We start from the raw sequence: 16,329 nt of genomic DNA on the forward strand, positions 1-16,329 counted from the left end.
CGCCGCACCGGATTGGCCGCTGCCGCGGCGTCAGCCGCAGAGCCCGGATCGATCGGCAGAGCCGCGACGGTAGCGGCGGGAACGCCCGCCCCGGGCCTGGCCCTACCTCGCGCCGCCGTAAGGGGGCGGGGTTCCTGCCGTGGTGGGGGGCGGCCCCGTCTCACGGCCTCGGCACGCGCCCCAGCCCCGGGGAGCCCCGGCTGCCATCGGCGCCCTGCGGGGCCTGAGCTCGCCCGCCGCGGGGGAAGGGACGCTTCCCGCAGCCGGTCGCGGCCTTTACTGTAAAGACCAGCTAGCGGGGCGTGCGGAAAAGGCAAAGTCCCCTTGTGCGGGCCGGGGTGGCCCGCCCGGGCACGCTTGTCCGCGGCAGGCCGGGCCGTGGAAACCCCGCCACCCGGGGGGCTGCGGCCCGGCCTGTCCCGCCGGGGCTGGCGCCCTCGGACCCGGCTCTGAGAGGACAAGTTCCCCATTTCTTGAGTCCAGTGTCTTGTAAGTCAAATCTTGTTTGTCATCATGAAAAATGCTTTTCGGGTAGACCGTGGGCATGTGAGCTGGGAAATAATTTTTAAGAAGTCGTTCAGAAAAAGGCTATTTATTAAAAGAGCTTGTTTAGATAAATGTATACTGAGATACAACTGTAAAATACCACCGAAGCATCACAAAGGGAGTATTTGAAAATACCTTGAGTATGGCAGCATAACTTAATGCCAGGAATTGAGCAAATTGGAAGAATAAACTAGTCTCTAATTTTAATAATTTCCATTATTTTAACCTCTTTCATCATGATTTTTGAATGCCCAAGAAGAAAGGACTTTTGACATGGACTAGCAGTCAGAAAACAGATGTACAATGTGGCATCACTGGCAGCAAACTAATATTCACAGCTTGAAAATGATCCTGGTCTTAAGTAATTTACATCATAATCCAAATAGTAAGTAACATTTGGCTAAATCTGATAAAGTCAGAGGAAATCCTATGACAAGAAGTGAACTCCAAAGAAAGGAAATAACCATAACAATCAACGCAGTCTTGCTTACGTGTCGGTCAGATTCCAGGAATTAAAATGAAAACAAAACCCAGGCTGTGTAAAGTTCCCATTGTACCTTTAGTACTGATAAGGAGAGGATCTGAAAACTATTGTGTGTATGTGTTTGCTTTGCTTGAATACATTTTACCTTTTTCAGCTTTTATTGTCTCACTTATACAGGGGTGTAAGTACTTATGTGTAAAAACTGTATGGCAAGTTTGTTTCCATTCCTTAAAATGAGTTTTACTAGCATATAAGGGTCTCATGAGTCTCTCTTGTAATGCTCGGCCCTATATGGTTGTATAAGAGCTGATTACTATTTCTTGTGATACCAGTGTAGGATATGTCAAAAGACAGTAGGACCAAAGATTTAAAATCTGGACAAGCAGATGCAATTATTTAATTTCATAGCTTTCATTGGTGCTAAGCGTCAGCAGTTCCCGTCGATGGAGTGCCACAAAAACAGAGAGATGCCAAATAACTCAGAGCAGTTGTGCCTGGCCTTGAGGCAGAAGCACCACGTCAGGTGAGATGTACCCCATGAATGCCTTGGAGGAGTGGTACGTTCTGGAATTGACAGCAACCCAATACAATCTAGCTCTTCCCCGAACTAAATACTGCTAGTTCTCCCCTAAAACTTGCACCCTGTTGCTGCCCCTGACATGCAAGCCTCACCTGCCAGAGAGGAAAGTGCTGCTTTCTGTAGTAAATTGACTGACAGTCTTGACACTCCGCTTTTTCCTTCAGAAAATGGTTAGATACCTCTCCTTTCTAATATAACCTGGATGGAAATGGAAGACGACTCTCATCCTTTGAGCCCCCTTGGGTTAGAGTGTTCTTGTAGGATTGGAATACCTACTTTTAATTGTTCCTTTCCTAAGAAGCCCTAAACACAACAGTACCACTTCTTAGGCAAATGCCTCAAGTACACAGTACTTCCACCTTTGGCAGATGGGCTGTTTGGCATATGTGGGGCATTGGATGTGTTTTTTCAGTTCTCACTTTTAACATCCTTCCTCTTTCATGAATGTTTAAGCAGCCAGAATGTGAGTGAGAGGGAGAAAATAACTCTTCAGACTAACGGTTACTATGCTTGTCTAAGAGGAAGATTGTTCTAGTGCATGTTTATATATTTCATATAAAACCCTAGTTTGGATAATTTTTCCCTGTTTTATTCTACCATGTAAAAATAAATTCGGTTATTGGATCACAACGTGGAACTTCATGTTTCCCAAGTTCCACAGTATTCTACTATTCTTAAAACACTCCTGAGTTATTCCCTTTCTTGGAATTCTCTTTCTCCACACCCTGTAAGTCTATAACATAGTGTTGAGGACAAACTCTGGAAATGTTTTTTTTTGCATGCTAAACAAAACAGCCATTCAGGTGTTAACAGCTGAATCTTGGAGATTCCCATTGTCATTTTAAGAAATTAGTGCATGCAGGCTGCCTGCCCTGTCTTTATTGGAAGCTTCAATACCTTTTTTTTAGTAGGAAATGTGGTCCCGCTTTAGAGCTGCTATTCAGAGCCAAAAACATTGTCAGGGATTTGGGTTCGGGATAAACTGATACGTCTGGCTCAGGTAAGGAGACCATACCTAGTGTGTGGGCTTTGTTACAAACTGCATACTGACCTAGAGAGCTCTGAAGGTACATTCAAAGAATGCACGGTGTGTACAGATACCCTAGCTATAAAAGCAGCTGCAAACAGCTGAGGAGGCAGCATGTTTACTTTTGCCACATGTGCTGGAGGAACCGTTTCTTCCTTCGGAAGTGCAGAGTGGACAGCAGGGATGGTCACTTGTAAAAGTACTGAAGTATAAGCGACAAAAGAATCTACAAAATCATCTCACACTGAAAAAAGAAACTGAGGCATGCCGTGTGCTCTCAGCTCTGACAATTAAGAAGCAGGTCAGCGACCAATGCATCAGCAGATATGGTGAACACTGTAATTTGCCTACTGCCTGATCTTCAGCCTTGCTTATAACCTATCCAAGGAGAAGCAACAACCTTTTACAGCATTGTACTGTTGGATATAAAGAGACCCTGGAACATCCCTGGCTATGATCAGAAGTAGAATTTATAAAGAGAATTTCAATACCGCTACCTGGTAATGATTTGAGGATTTTTGATCAAGATTTCCTGAAGTGGGAGACAAATCAGGCCAATGGGCAGAATTATTGTCGTTCTAGTCCTTTATATCTCTCTAGATGGTTACATTTGTCTACCTAAATCTTGACCATGTAGCTGTAAAGTTTTGCAGTAAAGTATTACATTTGAATACACTGTAAAATAGGGCAAGAAGCTTGAGATCTCTAGGTTGAATAACTAGATGCTGCAGCACAATTGCTGTTACTAACTCTGTACTAACTTTGCTTCTGTATCAGGCTTATCTGTGAAGAAATTAATCTTAAGGGTTTATTTCTTGTCATTAGGTTTTTCTTGAAAATGTGCGTGGAATCTGGACCATTTTTTAAGGTCACTGTGCAGAAACATTGTAGGTTTAGCATAGTTTAGTCTGGTTCAGAATGGCTTGATAGATAATGTCAATTTTTATTTTGTTTGTTAACCTTGCTATTAAGGTGTACTTTTATTATACACACCTTATGTGCATAATTGCACATATGATTGTCCTAAAATATTTGAATTTTAAAGCAATCCTTTTAATACCAGTTACCAATATCTAGTGTATCCATTGGGAGTGCTTCCAGTGTTCTTTCCTTCATGCTAACAAGTCTTGGACCATATTCTTAAAAGGCTTACACTTATCAAAAAAAAACCCAACCAACCAATCAAAATTCTATTAATATAAAGGTTTACAGTATAATTAAGAAAATAAAATCTTTTTATATAAAAAATAATCGCTTATAACTTACATGCTTCTAAGCTGACTCCTAGTACTGCTTTCTGACTTTATGGGAAGGTAGTGTTTAAACCAAAGGCTTTGGAGTCAAATATTTAACAAAGGCAACCAAAAAATGCCTCCATAATTCAGTTTATATCACTGTGGAAACACAGTAAAATGAATAAACACATTTTGGTAGCATATGTAATCCCAATAATGTAGTACCCATGTTGGAATTAATAAACATTTAATTCTATAATACATTGAGTTATATGGGTCACATCTTGTGGCACTGTGTGTATATACACTATTCCCCTTCACACTCATAATTATCTAACTGCAGCATATATTTGCATAAACCATCTGTTTTATGAATATTTATATATTTATATCATCTTTTAATGCAGTTAAACAGTGGGAAACGAAGAGTTCTGGCAATGTATTACCAGTCACAACTCTGCAGAACTCCAACTAATACTTTGAAGACTAGCAACAATCCTGGAACCAGATTTTCAAAGCAGATGTGTGTGAAAATCTGAAGGTAAATTTAATTTAACATTTACTAATGTAATGAAAAGACATATAAAAATAAAAGGAACAGAATGTGGCATTTAAAATAAACATTATTAAATTTTACCTCTACTTTATAGTCAAAGCTTGTTTTATTAAAATAGGTAGGGGCATTTGTTTGTGTGTGTGTCTGTAGCTTCTCTGCCAACATTAACAACTGTGAGCTTAGCTTGATAATAACCAGGCAAAGATTATAAAATCAGTAGTGCCAGCTGCCTGGCCTGTGTACAATCAGGCTTTCATGAAAAATCTGGGGACTGGATTTGACAGATCCAGAAAGCAGCTGTTCTCAACAGCACGCTTCCGCTCAGAAACTACACCTATCTGAGTGAAAATTAATGCTCCTTTTCACATTAGTGCACTCTTCCACTGATCCTTATGGCAGCTGCTGCTGTGCTTCCCCTAAATGCTTAAAGTGGAGTTGTACTAGGACTGCAAGCAGCAATTGGCAAAATATTTCAGGCAAAAGTCCTGAAATTTCAGGGAACTGGACTACGTAAATACTAATTGTTTTTGTGATCTTTGTCCTTCCAGTACTTCCTGGAGCCATAGTGGGTTAGTTTGATACCCAGGTAGGATAATAATTTAGTCCCACACACCAGCTGTCTATCTTACAAGAAGCTGTCTATCTTTTACTTGGAGGAAGACTGTATGGAAAATTCTATAGGCCATAACTGGCCTCTGTGGAAATAAAGTTCTGGGGTTTCCTCAGTTTCCTGTGCAATGATAGTTTAATGACTGGAGGTATGTTTGCAGCTCTACCACTTCCCTGCTGATAACTGTGAGAAAGTCACTTTATCACATGATTTCTCCACGTTTGACATAGGAATAATTAAACTTATCTTCTCCATGGAACACCATGAGGTCTGTGAAGAAAGCTGGAAGCTGAAATTAAGAGCATTGGGAAGACTATATTGAGGAGCAAAGCTTGCATGATTTTGACTTTAATTATCACATCTTTTCTAGCTAGTCTGAACTAGCACGTGGCAGTTGTGTCAGCAGCTAGGGCCCCAGCCCACATAGATAGCTTTTGAGCGTACATACTGTTAGTGTAAACATAATCATTGAAATCAGTCTTACCCTGTCGTTTTGCAGTTGCTTGTCAGGAAGCACAAAAGAACAAGTTTTGTCTGTCTTTTGCAGAAATGTTTGGAGGAGTTCAGTGTTACCTGAACTGAATTCTTCAGAGCTTTTATTGTAGACAGAGGTCAATAAACTGGAGTTCCTAATTCGAATACATCTTCATTGTGCTCCTATAGTTAAAGACAACATTATGTACTAAATTCAACGTTCAACTATTCATATTTGATTGTGTTTTCAAATATGCATTTATATTAAGGTCAGAGTATCCCAGGGAGAGATGCTTTGATCTAAACCGATTTTTGGAACATCTGGGAAAACTGGAAGTGTTGTTGGAGCCCACTAGATGTCAGTGGCGCCATGCAATAGAGTACTGTAGCGCTGCTCACTAGGCAGGTAGGGTTGGGTGTCTTCCAAGTAATGTGGGAGTTGGTCTTGGATCATGTAGATCGGCTATGTCAGGTCTGTCGTATTTTTATGTAACTCTAGGAAATAGTTCCAGGAACAGTGCTGCCACCCACTTATTCTGATTGTATGATGTAGTTCCTACCAAACAATTTGTATGCAGAAGGAATACTTTAGAGAATAAGATGACACTTCAGAAGAAAGCAAAAGGAAATATATCTGAATAAATGGACATTCATAGACCTAAAAACTATTAGAGGGAACTGATATCAGCAAATAATACTTTTATTTCTGACTCTTCTCCAAAAGAATCTCTGTCCTCCTAAATGTGACAGCTATTCTGGCCTTGATATGAACTGAAATTACAACATTTATTACAGCTTGGGAGATTGGAATTTTAGATGTGAAAACACATCCAATAGTAAAGTTCATTAAGAGATAGCATTATACAGAAGTAAAGAAACCCACAAAAAATTGGAAACCTAGATAAAGAAAAAGTAGAACTTGTGGAAAGTATAGAAATAGGAAAGGCAAGGTAGACAAATTCCATTAAAATATTTTTAAAAATTTTGCTGTTAAAATGTAAACAGAAAGGTAGAACAAAGGGTAAAATTTAACGTTGCAGATATAAAGACAGAGGAGAAAACAGATGATTATTCAATGTTTGCATAGATTTGTTGATATATGCAGGAAAACCATAGAATCATAGAACAGCCCAGGCTGGAGGGGACCTGAAAAGATGATCTAGTTCAACCTTTAATTGAAAAGGGAGCCTAGATGAGATTACCTAGCACTCTGTCCAGTTCCGTCTTGAAAACCTCCAGTGATGGAGGCTCTACTGTGTCCCTGGGGATGTTGTTCCAGTGGTTGATCATTCTCACTGCGAAAAGTTTTTTTTCTTGTGTCAAGATGAAACCTCTCCTAGAGCAACTTGTACCTGTTGCCCTTTGTCTTCTCTGTGTGGCTCCTTGTGAAAAGAGAGCCTTTGTCCTCTTTGTAGATGCACTTTAAGTACTGGAGTACTGTGATGAGACCCCCTCTGAGCCTTCTCTTCTCCAGGGAGAAGTGAACCAACTCCTTCAGTCTCTCCCCACAGAGCAGGTTCTCCAGCCCTTTGATCATCTTCATGACCTTCCTTTTAGACCGGTCTTTCTGCGTCTGTTTCAAATTGCTGTCATAGTTTAGCCCCACTCAGGGCCAAGCTACACAGTCTCTCACTCACTCCCCACAGCCTCCATGGATGGGGAGGAGAACTGGTAAAGAAAGAAGGGAAAGCTCATGGGTTGAGATAAAAAAAAAAGTTTAAGAGAATAACAGAAGAAAACAAAACAGACATGGAAAACAAACAAAACACAATAATATAAAATACTGAAACACATAATTTACAGTATAATAGCTTACAGCAGATCCCAGTGCCCAGCTCCCTCCTAAGGAACAGAAGATTCCCCTCAGCACTGTCCCCACTTTATCCACTGACCATGATGTCACATGGGATGGAACAGCCCTTGGGCTCATTTGGGTAAATGATCCCAGCTGTTGGCTAATTAGTAACCCATCCCAGCTGTGTCCCCCAGCCACAGGGGCCACCAGCTCCAGCTCCAGCTCCAGCTCCTCTCCCAGCTCAGGTGAAAATGAACTCTATTCTAGCCGGAACCAGGACAGTTGTGGAGACCAGAACTGGACACAGTACTCCAGATGCAGTCTGATATGTGCTGAGCAGAGTGAGATGATCACTCCTCTATTTCTGCAGTAATCCCCCTGCAGATGCAGCCCAGAAGCTGATTTGCTTTTATTGCTGCAGTGGTGCACTGCTGACTCATGTTCAGCTTGTTGTCCACCAGGACACTCTGTTTAGTATCATCAGCAAACTTGGGGAGAGTGTGTATAATATCATATTATTTATAAAAAAAAAAATTATATTGGTTCTGAAATGTAATTCCCATGATTAGAAATTGCATTGATAGTATCAAGCTTGTAAATGAAAGTACTCATGTTTGCTAGACATGTTATATTTACTATGAATAATAATTTGACTGTTTAATTTAACATTTTTTCATTATTATTGTACATTTTTCCCAGTTTTGGAAGACAGAGTAAAAAGTACTTGGCTATGTAAGAAGTTTGAATAATTCTGGTTTGAGCCAGTTCTTAATTTGCTTGTCAGCAACCTAACAGTCATACTGATCACCCTTCTCCCCTGTATCCCTCACGCTCCTTCTCCATTAGCAGCTTTTAAATTACCTCTTGTTATAGAAAGGTTTGTTCTAGCTCCAAGTTTATAGCTTTGTTTAGTCTCTATCTAGGAACATTTTCCATGTGCTGAGGTGAATCTAAATCTTTTTGTGAATCTAAATGATCGCATATGCTAAACTTTTACACTCACCGACATACAAATCACACAAAGAATTGTCTGTTTCCTATACGTACTTTACCATTTTCTCTGTAGCCTGGTATATACCAGGCTTAATTTTGCTTGAGGCTAAGTCTGGTGGTTGTATTTCTCCCATGGGCATTCACTTTTATACTGTATTTTCCAGTGCCTTGTAAAGAAATAAAGTACCTTGAGTAGATTGCATCATACTTCTTCGTGTCAGCACCTTTGTATAGAATTATTGACAATTAATATCTCAAACAAGATACCTGCTGGTAAACAGGGTTATTTTTGCTATTCATACATAAACATAAAATCTGAACATTACTATGCAGAAAACCTGGCAGTGTTTTTGTAATGTGGATGTCTTTAAAAACAGGAGTAGTCCCACTATGACAACCTGCATTTCATATGTATTTTGTTAAAAAGAACCATTTTGTGTTAATGCCTTTAACTAGGTAAATCTCTTGTTACTGTATGGAAACACCAACTTAATACTTACTGGTCATCTACTACATAAAGCACCTTTAAATTAGAAAAATGTCATAATTTAACCTTTGGCCAGGAATTACAGGATTCCTTCTTCTACTTCCTCTTTAAGTGAACTTGTGCAATTGTACTTGACTGGCTGCACCCTGAGTAGAGCTGGTAGAGGTGCGGAGGGCTGGAGCTCCACACATAGGAAGGCAAGGCAGGTGCTTGCCAGGCTCCCTCCTCCCTGGCTTGCTCTGCGCCAGGAACAGCCCCCAATTGGGCATCGATCCCCAGCTCCCTCCCAGCTTCCCAGCATGGGAAGGGCCTTTCTGGTCCATCTCTCTCCTAAACAGCCATCCTCAGCCTAGTGCTGCCGCAATCCCAAGAGCTGGAGCCCACTAGTGCCCCATGTGGGGCTGGCCTCTGCAAGGGCACAGCCAGGCTGTGCTAACCTGGGTAAATGAGGTCAGCCCTCCCACCATGGAAAAGCTGGAGTTTTTAGCGACAGGGACTGCTGCTCCCACAGAGAGTGCCCAGGACTGGGGAACCCACAGGCTATTGGGGATGAAGCAGAGGTTTGGTAAATCTAAGGGGATCTTCCCGGAGCAGCACCATGAACAACCAGCTGGGGGTGGGATCCCTGCTATTACGCAGGGAGAATGGCTTGGCAGTAGTTGTGGTATGTTACATCAGCCCAGGCTTCCACTCAGTTCCAGCTGGCCACATTAAGCACTTCAAAGGAGCTTCCCATTTTCCTGTAGATATTGGTCGCGTCTCACTAATGGCAGCCTGGCTGTCCACTCCACCCATGCACAAAAGGGTCTCAGCCTCTGCTTGCTGCAAGGCAGAATTTCCAGGGCTACTTGTTAATGGGCTCTCACTGATAAGAGAGATAATTTGGCCAGTTAAAGAATCAAGCCTTCCAAAGTCTGTCTAAAATTGAAGTTATATGTTTGAGTGTGCCCCTTTCTCTTGGAAAGGAATTTCTCTAACTAAACTATATTTATACAAATAAAGCAACCTTAACCTTGAAAATACAATGTTCTCTCAGTTGTTTCTACCCTTTTGCTTGGAATTCCACTCTGTAATGTGTCCTCTTGCTCTTTCTTCCACCCTTAAGGTCTCTATCCCATTTCTCAAGTCTTGAACAGACTCCTGTGGTACCTGTCCTAGTTCTGGGACCTCACCCTGCTCTCTGGCCGTTTTGCAGCACAAGGAAGGGGCTGTAGGAATTTAGGAATTGGAGGAAGATGTTTCACAGGAGATGCACATCCTAAGGGGAACAAACAGGGCCCATACTCACTGCCTGGGTTGCACTGTACACGGAGAAAGTCTAAATTGAGGAATGAATGTGAGTGGATTTAAGGACTGCTGAGTAAAAGAGAAATAAAGCTAGTTTTGCTTCCTTTGAAGATCTAAAGAGTCTCCTGCAAACAGCTGAGATGTCTGACTGAGCTTGAAATGACGAGTGGCACCACTACAGCTGGATTTATGGTGAACAATTAGCCCTGGGAACTCTGGTCCAGGCAGGTCAATACATGTATTAAGGGAAGTTCTGCATCACTGGAGCTGCTATAACCTGCATCCAGGGTGAGATGTTCCCAAATGTTCTTCGACAATCCTAAGAAGACCAACATTGAATCTGCAGTCTCCAAATGAAGGACACCCAGACCTGCTGCCACATAAAATGTCGTTCAAGAGAAAGCCCTCCCTGCTACTTCGCTGTACCTTGGCATTGCCTTATATATCTTCCCATGCCTTCAGTGCGTGCAGAAACACCCGCTACTGCTCCTGCTGATTCATCCATACAGAGGTGAGGCTCCTGCGGTGGGTGACTGTGAGGAACTCTATAGCACTACAGCACCATAACTGCACGGGGCAGCTCGCCCCAGTGCACGCTGTCCCCATGCACTGTAGAGTGAAAGACTTTCCTGTCTGTCTGCCTGAGAAGATACAACGCTGCGACGTGGACTGAGAGATGCTAAGAAACAGGCCAGGTAAGTAGCAAAACCCACCATATCTATTTTATAAGTGTGTGCGGGAAGAAATGTCATTGCTCCGTCTCTGCCGGATATATATTTCTGTGTAAGGCACTCAGCGCGAGTGTCTAAGGATGGCTGGGAGAAACAAATTCTGGTTAGTATTGCAGCACGCAGTGCATTAAAAGATGGGGAAGGAACAGTGAATGAACAGGGGTGTAGCAAATCTCCTGCTTTTGTGAGACTTTTCTGATAGCAGGCTATTGCCAAAATAAAACAATGAGCAAAGAAAGACCTTGGAATCTTGAATTTCTGACACAGAAATGAAAGGTTAAATTATACCCTTAGAGCAGAGCTCCGGTGGTATCTAAAGAAGCCTCTCTCCAGCACACCTCTTTTAGTAAGGCTTGTAGTTATGTCATCGTGGAACTGTGCATCATGTGTCCTTTAGTTATTTTCCACTATGCGGATTGTACCACAGTCATTAAAATGTGGTTTTGAGGACTGAAACTTGTAATTCATTCTTTGTTTATGAGGTAGAGAGCACAATGCTAATTATCATGCTAATTAGCCCTCACCGGTGGATAGTTATTTATTATATAAGCAATCACTATATTTTTAGATAATTGCAAAAATTTATTGCTTTCTTTTAAAATTAAGTCAATCATATAGCAAGTTCTGGGAAGCTGAAATTAAGAATTCTGCCTGAGCCAAGTATGAGACACCAAAGATAGCGCTCATGAACCGCGATGCTGAAGCAAACGTCTGGCAGGGATGGTCAATTCACAGTTCAAGGCTGAGGGTCCTGTAGAGAACAAAACATTAGGCCTTTTGCACATGCGAAGACATAATCTCCCTTGTAATTCAGTGCAAACAGGCACTCACTCCAGAATGGAGTATGGAGTGATTTCACCTCTACTAGAATTAAAAAGGTTGAAATTTAACCTTTGATTTTTATTTTTATTACAGTGCACGTGTGGCTAGATAATATTATCCAAAGAGCGTATAAAGGGAATGACTGCTCTGACTTCTGAAATTCCACTGCCAGCAAGAGAAGAAACTACAAACACACTGGCATGTTTACAAACAATGCCAAAGGATAAGTTATATACTCATTTTGATTGTATCTCCCGAGGAGAGGATTTTTTTTTTAATGTAAGTTGCCAACACTGATCTTTAGTTAGCATATTAAAAAGTAGTATTTCTGTCAGTATGCATTTTTCTAAACAAAATTAATGTGCAGATTATCATTGTGCGTGATATGTATCTATGTAGTGATGTACATATCTACGTATGGACACACGTATCTGTACATGTGATCATGGTTGTATCACATGATCATTCTGTTTTGCACACTTCATTATCTGAGAGTGATCTTGCCATACATCTCTTGTGATGCCTTGGATATTGTATAAACGTGCCACCTCAAGTGTCATTAGTGCTTTCTCATGGGATGTGATGCAAGAGTAATTGGTTTATTTTTCATCAGAACGTGATTATTTAAAAATATGTGGCTTTTATACAATCTTTGATAATGTGTGGGCAAAAAAAAGCTTCACATACAGTCAGGTTACATGAATACTTATTGTTTAACCTCAAGAAAAAGGATATTAATGGAAACACCCAGAAAGAAAACAGGATTCACAGGACCTCAGAGCTCTCCTTGTCCATCTTGCTCTGAAAACCTCCTTGGGTGTGCATGAGGAGTACCGCACCTGCACAAGTCACGGGGCGATAACGGACACAGCCGCTTCTCGAAGCGCCTTTGCCTCCTGTCCGCAGGAACCTCGTCCTTGTGGGGAAGGGCCGATGCGGCTTCTCCGGGCCCGCCGAGGTCGCAGGCCCACGCCGCTCCGCAAAGGCCGCAGCGGCCCGCACAGCTGCCTCCTGTGCCCTTGTCTCACCGGCTCTCCGCGGGCCGCACCAGCCCCGACTGAGGGGCGGCGCGGTTCGACCGGGGGGTGTCTGTCCCCGCTGCGCCGCCGGCCAGGGCGGGTCCGGGCCCCTGGGACCAGGCTGGCGGGGGGGAGGGGGGCGGGTGCCGCCGCCGCCTCCCGCCCGCCACCAGAGGAGCGGGCCGCGGCAACGGCCGGTTGCTCCGGCAACGGCTCCCGGCCGGCGGCGGTGAGGGGACGGCGGGCGCGTGCGAGGGCGCCGGGGAGAAAGCAGTGGCCCGCGGGAGGGGGTGCGGGGGGGAAGCCGAAGGGCTGGTGCCCCGCGGGACCCTTCCGGGGCAGCAGCCGCGGGCGGGCGGGCGCTGGGGCGCTGGGCGAGGGGAGAGGGCCCGAGGCAGGGCCCGGGCTGGGGCTGCTTTTGGGCGGGCTGCGGCCCTGCTCCTCACGCTCTGGGCCGGGGAGCGGGAGATTGCAGCTGCGAGCTTCACACAGTCCTTCACACAGTCCTCACACTCGATTTTCTACTGTTGAGGGGTTTTATTTCTGTGCATCAAGTGTGTGAATTCAGTGCTGGTTAAGTGGTTACAGGGTATGAGTATGTGTGCAGGACTTCAGTTGCATTAACTGGTGAATCTCTGATGAGACTTGGGGTTTACTTTACGCTGCATTTTCTCATTGGAACAACCTGGGATACCACTAATGTTTCAGTTACTGATTCACAGAACACCAATATATGTTAACATATGTCTCGTTACAGTGTTAAAACAAAATGTTGTCATCATTGCAGTCATCATTCTCTTTACCTGTACATCACTCTACTGCTCCTTTATTGGACTCGGATCTTCAGGAGATGGTGCTTGTTCCTGGTGCTACTGAGGTAAGTTCATTCTATTCCTGTTAAGCTTGATTGTTTTTGTTATATTTACGTTGTTAACAAGATTCAAACCAGATATTTCAAAACATACTTCCTAGCTATAGGTGGGAAGTAGCTGCTATTTCAAAAAATGGGTAAGAGAGTGCTGGACGTAAAAATGGTATACTGAAACTATGGAAAAATTCTTATCTGTTCTCTTCTGTTTGCATAGATGGGCTAGTGTAAATGAAACACAGTGCTTAATCTTCCAAGATGCTATTTTCACTAGAAGTAATTAAATTCAAGAACTTAGTTTTGGTTATATAAAGAAGAAAACGCTATAGAGGCCTACACTGTGTTACACAAGTTGAGGTCTGCCAGGAAATGCAAACCTGTAAAACAAAACACATAAATGTAGTATATATATAAAAAATTAAAAAGTAGGTGTTTGGAGTGTAGTTATTTCCTTATGGCAATCGTTGGAAGCAGAGCAGTCTACATTCTGATTCTGGGAGGAAGTTATTTTTTTAGATGGGAACTTCACAAATTCTGTTACTTATTGTCTTAATTATGCTAAGGAGATACAGATGTAAGAATATAAACTCTTAGCCTGACAAATTGTTTTGCACCTGGCACAGGCTGAAAGCAGGAGAAATGAATCCTGGTGGGTGGAGACAGCAAGACAATCCACTTCTGAAAAATACCGAGTAGTCAGTGGGGCACACTGAGCTGACTGAACGTTGGATAACTTTGTGCTTGGCAAAGGCATCAGTCATGCTGGAGTGCGAGGGCAGAGGCACAAGGGAGGTGTTTGGGGAAAGAATGAGGGCGATAGCAGGTTCCCGGTGCTTGAGAAGGAAGCAGGGGGAATGGGATGCATTTCGGTAGTAGGCACTGATACTTTGCTCTGAACTTGCTGTGACATGGGCAGCATCATGTTCCTGTGCAGCCCTGCCTGGTGAGGAGCTTTTCCAAACTGGGAAGAGAGAAAATCCATTACTGCTTCCAAATTCGGAAAACTCTGCCACACATATTGGTGTCTGAGCAGAACTTGGCCTCCACCTTAACTGTTTAGTTGACCTTTGCCTTGTAGATTAGGTGTATTGTGTGAGTGATCAGTTTGAAGGTACATCCTGTGATATCACAGGCTTTTAGCCTTGTTGGAGTCATAAATGAGAGATTTCTTTGATCTTTAAATTTATTCCTTAATAATACTCCTGAAGAGCTGACTTGTTTTATGTTGATATCCTTCAGTTGGCAACATCAGTGTCCTAACTGTGGGTGATACTAAATGTTACATAATTATGAATGCTGTTGCAGGGAAAATTATGTGTCACCTGGAGAAGCTGAAAAACTGTTCACTGATTTAGCTGTATAATAAGGATTATCATAGAACTACAAAAGCTAGCCAAGATGGAAAATACTTTACTCATGTAAGCAAAGAATCTGAGAGCCTAGAACACCAAGTAAGAAAATATGTAAGGCATAAATGTCGATGTGTGCTCGCAGCCTAGAAGGCCACTCATATCCTGGGCTGCATCAAAAGAAGCGTGTCCAGCAGGTTGAGGGAGGTGATTCTGCCCCTCTACTCCATTCTGGTGAGAATCCCCCTGGAGTACTGCATCCAGCTCTGGAGCCCTGTGCACAGGAAAGACATGGACCAGTTGGAACAGGTCCAGAGAGGGCCACAAAAATGACCAGAAGGCTGGAGCACCTCTTCTATGCAGAAAGACTGAGAGAGTTGGGGGTGTTCAGCCTGGAGAAGAGGAGGCTCCAGCGAGACCTTATGGCTGCCTTCCAGTACTTAAAGGGCGCCTACAGGAAAGATGGGGACAAACTTTTTAGCAGAGCCTGTAGCAATAGGACAAGGGGTAATGATTTTAAACTAAAAGAGGTAGATTTAGATTAGATCTAAAGAAATAATTTTTTACACTGAGGGTGGTGAAGCACTGGAACAGGTTGCCCAGAGAGGTGGTGGATGCCCCATCCCTGGAAACATTCAAGGCCAGGTTGGACGGGGCTCTGAGCAACCTGATCTGGTTGGAGATGTCCCTGCTCCTTGCAGGGGGGTTGGACTAGATGACTTTTAAAGGTCCTTTCCGACTTAAACTATTCTATGATAAACATAGAACCAATGAAAATGTACATTTCTTATGGCAATCTTAAACTAATGTTTAGTCTTATAATCTTTTTTAATAAACATACTAGGAAGATTTTTTTTTTAATGTCCTATGCACTAAGAAAGTTCCTGCAAATGCATGCACTAGGAAAGTTCCTGCTATGTATGTTAAAACAGGAGGTGGGTCACAAATTCCTGTTTAACAGTCATGTCATGTGGAACTTGCACAAATGTAGATTTCTTTTAAAATTAAATGTGATTTGTCTTTGCTTGCTTGCTTTCAGAAGTCATAAAGCTAACCTTTTCTTCTTGCAAGCGAATAGAGATGGGTGTTTATTCTGAACATTTTTTTTTAATTTTAAGTGTAATATTCTTGATTTTCAGATTTTCATAGACAATGCTAACTGTCTTACAGCAAGAAGCTTTTTGTTGACCATTAGAGAGAAAGGTCATAGAGAGCTAACTGTGAGGAAGACAATTTCCTAAGAATGGAAAGTTGATATAAGTAATTGAGGTTTCCCGTCACTTCTCAGTTCTGGGAAGTCTTCTAAGCACGTCTGTTTTTGCTGATAAATTACTGTGGGGTCACAAAACACCATCCTGTTTATATATTAGTTATTTGCTGATGGCAAATCTGACTCAGCGTAGTCAGGAAAGGACGAGACTGCTGCTGATTACAATGTTTAGAAGTTTGTAGTGCATGCAGAGGTG

At 42.7% G+C, this 16,329-nt stretch overlaps 1 protein-coding gene across 7 annotated transcripts in view; it reads left to right on the forward strand.

Annotated features, from left to right (window-relative positions):
- Positions 1-223: 223 nt before the first annotated feature.
- The window catches only part of ODF2L (outer dense fiber of sperm tails 2 like), a 35,043-nt gene continuing 18,937 nt past the window's right edge, over positions 224-16,329 (forward strand). For 4 of the 7 annotated variants that reach the window (XM_086753292.1, XM_086753298.1, XM_086753296.1 and 1 more), the window contains exons 1-5: positions 224-489; positions 4,280-4,413; positions 9,983-10,769; positions 11,721-11,906; positions 13,404-13,523. In XM_086753292.1, coding sequence (XP_086609418.1) covers positions 13,416-13,523 — 108 coding nt within the window. In that variant the 5' untranslated portion in view covers positions 224-489; positions 4,280-4,413; positions 9,983-10,769; positions 11,721-11,906; positions 13,404-13,415. The remainder of the gene's footprint in view (positions 490-4,279; positions 4,414-9,982; positions 10,770-11,720; positions 11,907-13,403; positions 13,524-16,329) is intronic. The other 3 variants (XM_086753294.1, XM_086753293.1, XM_086753295.1) reach the window with 3 other exon arrangements.

Source organism: Chlamydotis macqueenii, chromosome 8, assembly GCF_036417535.1.
Source record: "Chlamydotis macqueenii isolate bChlMac1 chromosome 8, bChlMac1.mat, whole genome shotgun sequence".
Lineage (NCBI taxonomy): Eukaryota > Metazoa > Chordata > Aves > Otidiformes > Otididae > Chlamydotis > Chlamydotis macqueenii.